Source organism: Dermochelys coriacea, chromosome 16, assembly GCF_009764565.3.
Source record: "Dermochelys coriacea isolate rDerCor1 chromosome 16, rDerCor1.pri.v4, whole genome shotgun sequence".
Taxonomy (NCBI): domain Eukaryota; kingdom Metazoa; phylum Chordata; order Testudines; family Dermochelyidae; genus Dermochelys; species Dermochelys coriacea.
In genome coordinates, this window is record NC_050083.1 from 14,922,951 (window position 1) to 14,937,033 (window position 14,083).

Sequence of the window (14,083 nt, forward strand, 5' to 3'; positions counted from 1 at the left end):
TTTTTCTTTTCTTTTTTTTAAAAAAACCTAAGGCCTTTTGATTTCTCTATTGCAGCCTTTGGCGTCCTGCTATGGGAAATCGCAACGTACGGCATGTCCCCTTACCCTGGAATTGACCTGTCTCAGGTGTACGAGCTGTTGGAGAAAGACTACCGCATGGAGCGCCCTGAAGGTTGTCCTGAGAAAGTCTATGAGCTCATGAGAGCATGTGAGTCTTCTAAAAGCATATAGAGACAAACGTGAAAGCTCATGGAGCTCTGCAAAGAGGTAGTAGCACTGTACAAGAGTATGGTTAAACACTGTGGCACAAGGAGCCTTTGTTAGTTTCCCATTGAAGATGCAGCACGTGGTTACAGTCTTAAATTCTGCTGTCCCAGGAAGATGTAAATGTTCCGAAGACGCGCAGACTTGGGCATTTCTTCTCTACTAGGAGTGGGAATTCTCCAGGTCTTGGGGAAGGTGTTGTTTAACTCAAGTTTCTTTGTCTCCTCTTTCCTGGGAATCTAAATAAAGGATTGTGTGTCCACGTTTGTCTAGGATGGGGAAGGGAGCCTTGTTAATTGTCTTGGGAACGACTTTTCTTAGTCCCCTTGGCCATTAGTCATTTATGGTTGGTTTTTTTGGGGCGTGTTGAGTAGGCATAGCTCCCACTGGTGTCAGTGGGAGCTGAGGGTGCCCAGTGTCCTTAAAATCAGGTTGCTAACATCTAAATCTCAACTTCCCTGTCTGTAAAAGGGGGCTGATATTGAACTAGTTTCACAGGGGTAGTGTGAGGCTTAATTAATATTTGTAAGGCTTGTTAGAAGTCCTGAGTAGTAGTATTCTTTCAGGCTGGCAGTGGAGCCCGTCTGATAGGCCCTCGTTTGCTGAAATCCACCAAGCGTTTGAAACGATGTTTCAAGAATCCAGCATATCAGACGGTAAGTCCACTTGCACCATTCATCACGCTGTTTCTAGGAATGGGGGTGATGGCATAAGTGCACTGTAACATAGTTTATTGCTCTATCTGAACATCCCCACCAAGTTGCTTTGCAGTGAAGCTTTGTTTGTAAGTTGTACCTCCCAGTGTAAAAAAGATGGAGCAGGCAGGTGCTTGTATTATTTTTGTTACCAGCAGGCCTTCTCTCTGGCTGAACCCCCTTCCCCTGGGTGCTATCCCCTTGTCTTTTCCCCCCTGTTGTCCAGAGATAGCTTAGTATTTTTTCCTTTTATCTCTACTCCCCCCCCCCCCCCGCACCTGCGCGCTTTCCTTGTGATCATTCTTTTCTTTGCCTTTCAGAGGTGGAGAAAGAGTTGGGGAAAAAAGGCATGAGAAGCGTAGTGAGTAACTTCCTGCAGGCTCCAGAACTACCAACCAAAACGAGATCATCCAGGAGAGCTGCTGAAAGCAAAGATGCTAGTGAGAACATGGAGATGGTGCATCCTAAAGGACAAGGGGAATGTGGTATGTTCTAGCTACAGCCATTATTCCCCTCCTGTGAGACAGACTGAAATAAAATGGAGGCCCAGACCCAGAGAGAACATGGGAAAAGTGCCTAATGATAGGTACCTGCTCTCTGGATGTGTCCTGTAATTAGGCACTTCTCTTCCTAGGTTTGTGATGGGTCTGGGACTCTGTTCCTGTAGCTCCTAGCACTTCTTGTAGATTGCTAGCAATCAGTATTACTCTTGCGGATTCTGAGCTGCAGCAGCCATGCAGCCCAGGAAGGGGGGATATCTCCTTTTTGTGTTCTCTCTCTACCTCCTGATTTCCTAGTTGGTTCAGGGACTGGTGCAGCCCCTGCTGTAAGTTAGAGCAGTCCTGAGGGCTGTTTTAGCTTACAGCTGCTGCCCATGGCACCCAGTGGAGCAGTGCCATAGCACAGAATGCTCTGAGCACACCGTCTCCCTCACCCCTGTATATCCCTGTGTCAGGAGTTATCAAAAGGATAGGGTAGGACTCGCTGCACTGTCCTGAATCTGTTCCAGTGCTGAGGGAATTCCCAGCAGAGAGGAATCTGGCTGGCTGCCAGCCCCTTTACATCACCAGTGTGGTCTAAAGAGGCTGGATCACTGCTCAGGATCAGAGCTCTGGTATATACGGTCCAGACTTTTATATGGGAGATATTTCACCACTCCTACATCATACCAAGTGTCTGTTTTGAAACACTGAAGAGTATTACTTGTGGCAGATATCAAATATAGTTTCAGCAAGGGACACTGAGGTATTTACAAAATCTACCATGAAATTAAACAACCTTTCAATCAGTTTCTCAAAGCATGTTGTTTCCATTTTGAGGCAGTTGAAACAATGACAAAACATTGAGCATAGGCAGTTAATTTGTATCCAGAGCATTTTAAAATGCAAAGTTTAAAAAATAAAGAACTCAATAAAAATTTGATCTCTTGGTTCTTGCCAACTCCTGTTAAATGTGACTGCTCAGCTGTCCTGTCGGGAGTAAGCAGAAAGTTCTGCAGACTTGGGATCTTGGAGGTCTTTAGTACACCTCTGAGAGAAGTGGCGTGTGTGTGCATATGCATACATGCATAGAAGAGAGAGAAGGTCACCACTGAAACTCCTCTTTGGGGTGGCTTTTTCTATAATATGACACTTGATGGTTCTTCAGGAGAAGGTGTGTCTTGGTGCCATATCTGAGCCTGGAAGCTGTGTTTACTGTGTCAACTTCACAATAGGTACCTATAGAAGATCCTTTGTCCCTTCCCATTTCCAATTGCTTACAGGTATCCAAGATCTGTGAGCATCACTTCCCATCAGTAGCAAGCACTCAGTGAGAAATTTTGAGTTTAGGTCTTGATCACCGAGATGTTAGTTCCTGGGAAGGGATGTTAGGGACCTGAGTCATTGTTTTCTTGAAAAATCAGTGTTGAAAAGAAACATTTTTCATATTGGTTCCTAAATGAGCAGAGGAGTTCACATACCCATATCTGCTCTCAGAAATGGGTGTCCCCTTCCAAATTTTGGTAAAAGCTCTTTTTGCTTATGCCCCTCCAGATGTGTTCAGGTGCATGTGACTGGTTTAAATACACATGTCCAAAAAAGTGTGACTTTGCAATCCTGAAATTATCCTATTTTTTTTCAAGAATTCCTCTCAACCAGAATCCAAACCCCAGAATATTTTCCAGTATTCGACTATGTAGCATCCCCTTTTCCCTATTTAACCCTGCTCCATCTCCCCCTCTTGCTGCCTACTCAAGCTGTAAATGTATACAATACCCTGAAGGCATCTCTTCTGAATTAGGCTGTCTGAGCACTCCTATTCTAATGCCTTACCTGTGAACGAGAGACCCTGTTGTTCAAATATTGGGACCTTCAGGACTCCTGACAAAAGTATTATAAACCACTATTCATTTTTGAAGTATTTTTCATGTAAGTGGAAAAAGGGTCACCCCACTCTCCTTCCAGAGCAGTTCCACTGGAGCAGGCTGTTAACTCTGGATTCCTCCATTGTGCAAAGCTGCCTGTCTTCACAGTGACATGGTTAGGTGTATTCAGCTGCTAGAATAACCTTGATTTCTGCTTGTGCCATACACTTCACCAGAGGATGATATCAGATGGGGATTATGGACACCTTAGAATAACCAAACAGGGAGATGAGTGTGTGGGTACAGACAAGCCTTTAAAAAATGAACCTTCAGTCACATGGGAGAAAACAACAAAGGGATCAAAAAAAAAAAGTTGACCTTAGTGTTCACTTACCCACAACAAGGCTAGAGAAAACTCCAGATGTGATGTCAGGAACTCTGGGATAACGAGGGTTAATTTGTGTTTGTCTGAATTTTAAATGTAAATTCCTGTCTGACTGACTTAGTCAGAGGCCTGCTTGAGAAAACAAAGGATGAGGTATTCTGGCAGGGCATCCTATAAACACTCCCCACCCCCAAGAATTCATAAGTCCAAAAATTCTGGACCAAATCCAACCTTGGCTTCAGTGGAGCAGTGCCTGCTTGCACCAGGTCTGAACTTGGCCCTCTCTTTACAGAGCCTGCACCTGTTAGGAGGTGCTGCAATGTGATCCCAAAGGAATGCAAACTTGTATTTCTTTAAGCAAAGCTCAGCAGAATCTTTTGTTCCTTGCAGACCCTCTGGAGCACGAACCTGCTGTTTCTCCCTTGCTCCCACGGAAGGAAAGAGTTGCCCTGGAGAGCAGTTTAAATGAAGATGAGCGGTTGCTTCCAAAAGACAAAAAGACCAACCTCTTCAGTGCCCTTATCAAGAAGAAGAAGAAGACTGCCCCTGCCCCTCCGAAACGCAGCAGCTCCTTCCGGGAGATGGACGGCCACTCGGACCGCAAGGGTGGAGGTGAGGATGAAAGCAGGGATGCCAGCAATGGAGCCTTCATCGTGCCCCCTGCAGATCCCATCGATGCCTCAAAGTGCCAGGGCCCGAGTAATGGGGCTGGAGTCACTAACGGAGCTGTCACTGCGAACTCTGGCTTTTTATCCCCGCACCTATGGAAAAAAACCAGCCCCATGACGAGCAGCCGGCTGGCAACCGGTGAAGAAGAGTGTAGTTCCAATGCTAGCAAGCGCTTCCTGAGGTCCTGCTCAGCATCGTGCGTGCCCCATGGAGCCAGGGACACGGAGTGGAGATCTGTGACGCTGCCCAGGGATTTGCAGTCCACAGTGCGGCAGTTTGATTCCTCCACCTTCGGCGGGCACAAGAGCGAAAAGCCAGCTCTGCCTCGGAAGCGAGCGAATGAGAACAAGACGGATCTTGCTGTCAGAGGGATGGTGACGCCCCCTCCCCGACTGCTGAAGAAAAATGAAGAGACAACTGATGATGTGTTCAAAGACACAGAGTCCAGTCCTGGCTCCAGCCCACCCTCTCTGACACCAAAACTTGTACGCAGGCAACCTATAATCGCTCCTTCCTCCAGCCTGTCCTACAAGGATGATGGCATCAAATCCAGTGCCTTAGGGACCACTGGGATGACAGACCAAGGTCCTACTGTCAAACCCAACTCTGCTGGGGTTGTGGTTGCCAGCAAGGCTTCCACAGAGGAGCCAAGGATAAGGAGGCTCAAACAGACTTCCGAGTCGTCAGGAAAGGACAAGGTGAAGTTATCAAAGCTTAAACCGGCCCCTCCGCCTCCACTCTCCTCAGCTTCCATTGGGAAGCCTGGAAAATCATCCCACAGCCCCAGCCATGAAGCAGCAGATGCAGGGTCTGGTACTAAATCTAAACAGTTGACTCAGGTTGCAGACACTGCAAGCAGTGATGCCACCAAGCCAAACCAGTTAGGGGAGAGTATAAAAAAGCCTGGGCTCCCCTCTGTACCAAAGCCACAGTCATCCACAAAGCTGCTGCTAACCACAGCGGCCCCAGCCCCCTCTTCCTCATCTGCCCCATCCGCCCCTGGCGGGGACCAGCCATCATCAACAGCCTTCATCCCTCTCATATCCACCAGAGTCTCCTTGCGCAAAACCCGCCAGCCTCCTGAGAGGATAGCTAGTGGCACCATCACCAAGGGAGTGGTATTGGAAAGCACTGAGGCTCTGCGCGTTGCCATCAACAAGAACTCCGAACAAATGGCGAGCCACAGCTCTGTCTTGGAGGCTGGCAAAAACCTCTACACATTCTGCGTGAGCTACGTGGATTCCATCCAGCAGATGAGGAACAAATTTGCCTTTCGTGAGGCCATCAACAAGCTGGAGAATAACCTTCGGGAGCTCCAGATCTGTCCGGCCACCGCTAGCAGCGGCCCTGCAGCCACGCAGGACTTTAGCAAACTTCTCAGCTCGGTGAAAGAAATCAGCGATATTGTTCAGAGGTAGCAGAAGCCAGGTAACACTTTTTTCTTTCTTTTCTTTTTTCTTTTTTTTTTTTTTTTAACAGGCCAAAGCCAATTGCAGAGAGAACTACAGCATAAGCGCAATGGTAGACTGATACAGGACCCGAGGGCCTTCAGTACAGGGATGTGCAAAAGGCACAGACTGTGGAACACAGCCCTACTGCCTAAAGTAGGGTGTTCATCAAGATGCACTTTCCTCCCTTTCACCGAGGTGCCCTGTCTCTCTCCTACTCAAAATCCTCTGGTCTGTGGAGTTCTTGTCTTGTGGATTACAAGTCTAAATGCTGAGGCCACACCAGGCCTTTTTATAATATTTTATTGTTTTGGACAGAGCTTTAAGATGGAACCCGGACTGATGGACACTGACATTCTGCCTTCCTCCTGGAGGAATTCCTACTGCAATTTCATTCCCTCCCCCGGCCCCTGTTGTACATGAGGATGAATGTTTGAATAGCAATATACACCCTGCTTTTCTGGGGTCACAGTGTCCCCTCCCCCACAGACACATCTATGACACTAACACCAGATTTGGAGGTGGCGGGGGAGTTATTAATGAAACTTTGTAATGAAATAGAACACTACAAAATACGTTTACGAAAATCCTCCCTGTGGTTCTGTCGGTGACCCTTAGCTGCTGGTCAAGGAATCCGTTTCCTCATGTCCGAGAGCCCCCGACGAATCACTGTGGGTTTGAATGGCACGGATGGTCCCTCTGACTGCAGTGGTACAGGAGTCCATTTGTGGATCTCTTTTGGTAATGATAAAGGAGTGATGTTTTAGAGGAAGAGCACATCCATGCTTTGCAGATGCAAACACTAGCCCGGCTCAAGCTTGGGGGAGTGGCAAATCCTTCGTGAGAGCAATGAGCTGACTGCATTGCTGAGTGAGGGAGAGAAGGGTGGCAACAGGGGGAGGTGGATTAGGATGAATTTAAAGATACCACTGTGCCTCCAGTCATGGTTTTAGTTGAGTTTGTGCATCCCACATGGGCATGAGCTGATGCATCAGCAGAGCTGTTCTTTGTCTAGTTAAATTTCCAGCTACGTCAAATTAGGTGAGCTACATGGGAGTAATGAGCTCAGATAAGGGCTATATCAGACCTGGACACTGCTCTCTCATACATCCGTGGTTGGAAGCTGGCAAGCTCTTCCTTTCAGTATCTGTACAAAATCCCACTGAAGAGTTTAAAATCTATACATAGGGTTTTGAAGTAGTTTATTTAATTCCAGTGGAAACCTTGATCACCCTAATGATCGGATGGTTCTGTCCAGGATTAAGCAGGGATCGGAGAAGCCTACGGACCCCTTTTGCCTGGGGTGCACCTCTCAAGGGGACTGTCGAAGGATGCCAGAAACTTCTGAACCTGTGATTCCTTGGCAGCCTTTCCCAGTTCACTTTGACCCTCCCAGTTAATCCAGTGGGTTTGGGGACTAACTGTGACTCCCTGTGTTCTTGAAAGGACAAGACTTTAAAACAATTAACAGTGCAATTTAACTCCTTTCACTCGGGACAAGAGAAGAAAGCAATCTCCCCACCTCATTCCCCCGGTATCTCCTGTGAAACCCCACCATGTGTATCTTAAACACTAATTGCTTTCGATGATATTTTATTTTTCCTCTTACGAACCGTTTGTTTTGTAGGTGGTTTCTGATCTTTTCTGTGCTCGCACCATTCTCGCCCTCACAGATCACCTTGGCGTAACACATGACAGTCAAATAAAAAACAAAACACCACAGGCTGCCTTTACAAAATACAAACATACATGCAACAAAAAACCCACAAGCAAAACAAACAAAAACACCCCACCAAAAAAATCACCCCTTGGACTATCTCTTTTCTGAGGTACTGTTTTAACTTTGTCGATAACATATTGTGCCACTATATTATACATTTGTATCTCAGTATTACACACTTCTGTAGACTTGTCTTTTTTACAATGTGTAAATAGCTCTGTCCTTCGTTTCTGTAATACTAAAGGGGCCGTTTCCCCTTTATTTTGGTCCAATACAGATTGTTTCTGTACATGGCTCTCTCTGCTTTTTATTTTTGGGGGGGGTGTTATTTTTTATTCTGCGCTCTCTTGCATAGTATATTTAAAAATAAATGTGTCAAAGAAAACCAGGAGTGCATTGGTCTACTGACAAGGCTACTTCAGCTTAGGTGATCTCTGTCTGGTGCAAGAGTCCACGACTCTGCTGCTGAAATGGGGCCCCCTTTCTGGATGAAATATTTCACAAAGGCCTTTCTGCTCACCATGCTGATCAGAACCAGAGGGCAGCGAGTTACCAGAGGCTTTAGAACTAGGTCTGAAAATCATACAGCAGGAAAAAAATGTAGAGAATAAAGATCTGAATGTGGTCCCTTTTTGAAGTCAGGGTTTTGCCACTGACTTCAGTGAGAGCAGGACTTGAGCCTAGACTTCTCTTCTTCTGCCATGTGTTTTGCATTCAAGACCTAGTTTCTATTCTCTCTTCCCCTTTGATGTGGAGGGGCATGTCTCTCCATTCTTCTAAAACAATGTCTGGCTAATCCATAGTTAGTTCCAAGGTATGTGTTTGCTGTGAGGCAGGCAGAGTTTTGTAGCCTGATCCCAAAATTGGAAACCAGGATCTTCTGCCTCCTAATCCCAGTTTTAACACTGACTCACTGACACCTTGTCCGTGCCACAGTTTTTCTCTCTGAAAATTGGGAAGGATACTGCTCCAGAGAGAGCAGCTGCCAGGATTCTCCCTCCTGGCTCTCAGATTCTTAGCGTGAAATTGGCAGAAATTCCCAGGCTCTTAAAAGGCATTGGGTGTGGAGTGATGGATGAGCTAAGACCTCTGTTGACCATTGTGTGCTGCCCCCTGAGCTTAACCACGGCTGATGGAACAGTCCAGAGGATTCCTTCTTGACCAGTCAGCAAATCTCAGTTTTGTCATATCCTTATACCCATTGTACTAGGCAACATGCAGACACAGAGATAGTCCCTGCCCCAGCTAGCTTATACTCGAGGCAGACCAGGTCAAGGGTGAGAAGGCAAAGAGAGGTGAAGTGACTTGCCCAAACTCATGTAACAGGTCAGTAACAGAGCTCAGTAAGGGACCAGAATCCTGACCTCCCAAAAGATTTAGCATGCATGATAAAGGGAGCGGAAACCTTTATACAGGGCATAGGGGTTCATCAGAATATTTGTCCAGTTGCAGTCGCTGATATGCAGGTGAGATTGAACCATTACTTTAATTAGCAGAAGGTTGTTTAAAAAAAATAAAAGCAGGGATGTGCAATAGGTAAGTATAAATTTTATTAGTGGCAAAATTGGTGCCACTCTTAGTAAGTCCTGGATTAATTCTTTACTAGACTGATTTCATCCAACAAAAAATGCACACGAAAGGACAGGAAGTTCACAATTATTTTATGACAATGGCCCTTGGAGAGATCAACACCTAGAATGTTTTAGATTTACATCTCAACAGAACGACATGGATACAGTTAATAGCTGCCCGCTGCGGGTAGATGCTGCGCTGGCTTTGAATTGGGGTAGGAAGGATTGTAGAGCAAGAAAGAGGTGGTGGGGCTACACGCCAAATGAAATCATTCCTGAAAATCCTTCTCTCCCCTAATGTGGACCATAATCTTTGGGAGAGGGGAGGTCAGTTGACTGGGTGGGGAAAGCATCAGGAAATACAGGATTAGAAAGGGGAAAAGGAGGTAAAACACTCAGGCTTGGTCTGCACTAGAAAATTGGATCAGTATAACTGCATCACTCGAGTGTGAAAAATCCACACCCCTGAGCACTGTCAAGGTTGAGGGACGAATCCTCCTGTTGGCCAAGTTACTGCCTCTTGGGGAGGTGGTTTACCTACGCTGATGGGAAAATCTCTCCTGTCATCGTAGGGAGTGTCTACACTGAAGCGCTACAGCTGCGCCACTGTGCTGCCATAGCATTTTAAGTGTAGACAAGCCTTAAATGTAGCCAGATACAGTGGGAATTGATTTAACAGATTGATGCATTTAACATGTTGATTGCTCCAATTTTCTGGGTTATTGAACCTGAAAGCGTGTGAATGCTCTGGGGAGAAAATACTTTTGTTTCGTTTGAAATGGTAATGCTCTGTCAGGTTTTCCTCAAATGTATCGTGCCCTTTTAGCGGCAGCTTTGCTGAGGAAATCACTTGTCACAAGATTCAAAATATGGTCAATGTTCATTGACAAAAAATAAAAGTCCCTCTACCCACACGAAGCCTCCTATCCTGCAGAGATGCTGCTAGACAAGCATCTCTCCCAATGGGGGAAAATGTTGCCAGCTACAGGGAAATTTTGCTATGGACTTGTGCTGCCAATACTTCTCTGGCAGTATCTCATGTTGTTTGGCATGAATTCTCTGCTGATCAGTTAGTGTTCCTGAGCCTCTGTGTATTACCTTTCCAGCAGGGGTTCTAGTCCCGGGGGAAACTTTTCTGAGAGGCTGGCCACCCCAACTAGTGCACCACACAGGACAGATTTTAATAACACAGTTCTCAGTGCAGAGACAACGCTGAGAGATTGTTATAACACAGTAGCTCTGCCCTTCCCCCCCACAACATGACTGAAATGCTGTTGGGGCTTCCTGTGCGGATGGACCCATCTGGTATCCCAAACTCTGCCACCACCTTGGACTTTGCAGGGCTGCAGCTCCACTCAGGATAAAATATAAAACATGGTTGGTTAGCTCCAGCTTACCCGGCAAGAACAAACCTGGTGGGGGAGAAGGGCTGTCACTGGGTCTCCCAGCGGTGTAAAAGGGACTTGGTGCAGGAAGTCTGTGAGTAAGCAGTGTGTGTAAACCAGTGTCGACAAGATCTGATGTCTGGCTATTTGCAGAAGAGAGACTGGCCACCAGGAAAGCGAACGATCAAGAAGGGGAGCATGGTCTGAGATGAATTTGAAAGGCCCTGGGCAAGGTTAGTCAGGAGACTGGACAGCCAGGATGCCCTGGCCCTGATGGAAAGGCTGCGATTCACAGCAGAGCTCTGCCGGGCTCCACTCTTCCCCTTGAAAAGTCTTCCCGCGGCATGAGGTTGGCCAGTCCCCGCTCAGAGCAAGCTCCTGACACTTGAAAAGTCTCCGGCAAAGCTGAAAACTAGCCTCCGTCTTGCATTGTCGATAGTTTTTAAATGGCAAGGGAATTCTTTAAAGAAATGGTCCCTGCCCTGGTGCTTGGGCTTGGCATTGGTGTTCTCGCTACCACCAAAGGCATGCGGGCCTTGGCCTAATTGTCAGAGGCACTTGGTGCTTCTGAACAACACATCACCCAACGCCCTGAGAGCTGGCCAGACTCTGAGCTGCGAGGGCAGAACGCCAGCTGTGTGCCCCTGAGCTCTAGAGTCATCTGGTGGCCTATACTGGGAGCAAAGCCCTCCGCTCCCATCAGAGGTAAGGAGCCGCCATAAGGAAGTGGGGGAACTGGTGTCCCCAGAGTGAGCAGGACTGGGAAGAGAACCTGAAGCCCGAAGTGGAGTGGCCTTTCAGGATGAGGGGTAGTGGAGCTGGGCCCTTCCACCGTCCTGGGGATTGGTCGCGGGGAGAGGAATGAAATGTTCCGAGCAAATACAAAACCGTGCTTCAAGGAGTTATTTTCCATTCCACTGCCCCCCGCCCCCACCACACACTTCCCCCCCAGCTGGCCCCTCCATCAGTATCTAGTGAAAACTAACCTGAAGCAAGAATGACCTGCACAGAGCATCCCTTGGAACCCAAGCCAGCGAAACATTTGCCTCTCCCCTCCAAGGAAGCACTGCTTACCCAGCAAATCCTGGCCAGCCTGTGGTACATCGCAGCCCTGCAAGTGGCTCTTTCCTTCCTGCTGAAGATGACAATGCAGCTGTTGCCCCCGCAGGATAAAGCTGTCTGAAACCAAGCTCAGACACACCTAGGTCTGCTCCAGTCACCAGGTAAGCAAAATGAAAGTCTCTGGCTTGTAAGAAGTTGCCCTAATGGTAGATAGTTTTGTCCCTTTATAATAATCTTGTACAGACATTTGCATACAGTCCCCTGTTCCTTCCCAGAGCTGGGAATAGAACCCCTGGAGTCCTGGTTTCCCAGCCCCCTGCTCTAATCACTAGGCTTCACTTCCTCTCCCAAAGTGGGCAAAACTGCTCTTCCCTGCCAAGTGTCACTGCTGCAGAGCGATGGGTTTTCCCTGACAAAACGCAAGGTTCTCAGGGTGAAATATTTAATGCTACCGACTCTCGCTGAGCTGTGTGTAAAAACGCAACTGTCCTCCTGGCAGCGCTGCGTAAAATTGACAAGTGGATATTTACTGAGGATTTGAACATTCACAAAGGGAAAAAGAGAGAGGGGTTGCCATGGTAACATCAATAACAGCTCCCCAGCTCTGCTGTTCAATCAGACTGGTGCATGTGTGTTCTCTGAACTCGGGGCCTTTTGTGGGATGGGATTAGAGAAGGACCAAAAGTGCATTTTGAAACACATCTGACTCCTTTCCCCCGGTTGAGTCCGTTTTGGCTTGGACACGCTGAGTGCTGCTTGGGCACCTTAATATTTTAAATGCTGCTTGCAGTGAGAGCTCAGTTACAGTGCTGAAGGGGAGGAAAGGAAAAATGCCCTGCCTCGCCTCTCCCCTTCAAATAGCAGCTGCCTTCCAGACAGCCAGTCAAGTTAATCCTTAGGGTGACCTGGGTGTGGGTAATGTGCATTTTGTACCGGGTGGGGAGGATTCTGCTCCTACATCACTGTAAATCCAGAATAGCTCCCTTGCAAATCCAGTTTTACGTCAGTGTAATTGAAACTGGAATCGGGTCCACTTCTCTATCCAGAGAAATCTGTACCATACCCAGGTCTCGGGTAACCCACTGGAAGCATTCGCACACCATTTCTAGTATAGTTCCAGTCAACTAAGAAAGTAATTTGTGCTGGCTTCTGAGGGAGGCGCTGGTTTTGAGAGGGCTGCCTGCACAATGTGCATTACAGTGCCCCTTTTGGAGCCTGGCTTTTCAGCCAAGTCTTGACATGCTCTCTGCTTTCGAGAGTGCAGTTCAGCACCTGCAAATAATTGCCGCTACTTTTTGTGTGCCCGCGGTGAAATATTAGTAGCCATTAGCCCCTTAGCACCTCCAAGCCAGGTAATCAGACCTCTAATTATTCATATTTGTTCCTGCCATTGATGGAGGGCACAGAAAAGCATGCACAGTAGGTTGCAGTTAGTTACAAAATAGCATCTGCAAAAAAGAGAGGCCAGTGCTGAGAATCAGGCTCAGTCTGCAGGGCCTTGCCGGCACTATATTTTTTGGTAAGCCCTCCCAGTGGTGAAACTTCACTAGTGGTAGAGTTGGCAGCAGTGTTAGTGTGCACCAGCCACTGGCATCTCCACCACAGTGTCCCGGGGGTAGATGACGCTGTGCTTAAAATGTCAGCAACCAAGCTGTACTTGGGACTCCACGCACTTTGCCAGCACTGGGACTGTTTAACCAACATGGGCATGCAGGCAAGGCCCAAGTAGTTAAAGCGGGCACAATTCAGCAGCAAGGCAAAGATCTGGGCTTGCTCTGCAATGCTATTGTCAGTCAGCCGGTCCCGCGTCAGTATGACAGCGGTTAACAAAAGCTGCCCTAGTCTGATCTGTGAGACAGCAATGCTTTGGGATCCAGCCTGGCCCCTATCCGATGGCTGGCCTGGCATACTCGCTCTGTGGGATTTTGAAGGATGACAGTTTATTGGGCCATTTTGCCTGGTCCTGGTTTGCACGCAGGAGCAATCCTGTTGTAAATGGCATCGTGACACTGAACAGCATTTGCTGCCGGAGGGAGTTTGTGTTAATGAGAGAGAGCAGGAACTATTAGAACTGTATACCGTGCCCAGTGGGACCTATTCCTCATTCACAGCCGTATTCCGGATGTCAGCTCCAGGCAGCCCCTATGGAGACTGTCAACACTTTGATTGTCCCCCTATAGTCATTCAGTCACTCTACTTTAACTTACCAGCCCGGCAGTGCTGGGTCTGCCGATTCTCATTCATAGCAGCACACCCCGCTCAACGCCCTGACAGTGGAGTGGGCGACTGCTCAGAACAATCAGGGGCAGCGTGAACAATGCTCAGCCCTCAGTCACTTATAATGTGCTCCAGTAAAGGCAGCACAAGGTGCCGGGGTTTTAACACCCACCCTTCTTTTCTCCTCCACCCCCCAAATCCCCGATCAGGGGCCTGGCCTAGCAGGGACATGGACAGTGAGGTGGGGATGTGATATCTGGGACAGAGTTGAAAGTGATGGAGAGAGAGTACTATCCAAAAATAGCAACCTCCCCGAGCCCTCT

General features: G+C 47.7%; 1 protein-coding gene across 6 annotated transcripts in view; it reads left to right on the forward strand.

Annotated features, from left to right (window-relative positions):
• The window catches only part of ABL1 (ABL proto-oncogene 1, non-receptor tyrosine kinase), a 127,185-nt gene extending 119,371 nt beyond the window's left edge, over positions 1-7,814 (forward strand). For all 6 annotated transcript variants that reach the window (XM_038374548.2, XM_043498620.1, XM_043498619.1 and 3 more), the window contains 4 exons: positions 56-208; positions 831-920; positions 1,280-1,444; positions 4,079-7,814. In XM_038374548.2, the coding sequence (XP_038230476.1) occupies positions 56-208; positions 831-920; positions 1,280-1,444; positions 4,079-5,775 (2,105 nt within the window). In that variant the 3' untranslated portion in view covers positions 5,776-7,814. The remainder of the gene's footprint in view (positions 1-55; positions 209-830; positions 921-1,279; positions 1,445-4,078) is intronic.
• The last annotated feature ends 6,269 nt before the right edge of the window (positions 7,815-14,083 follow it).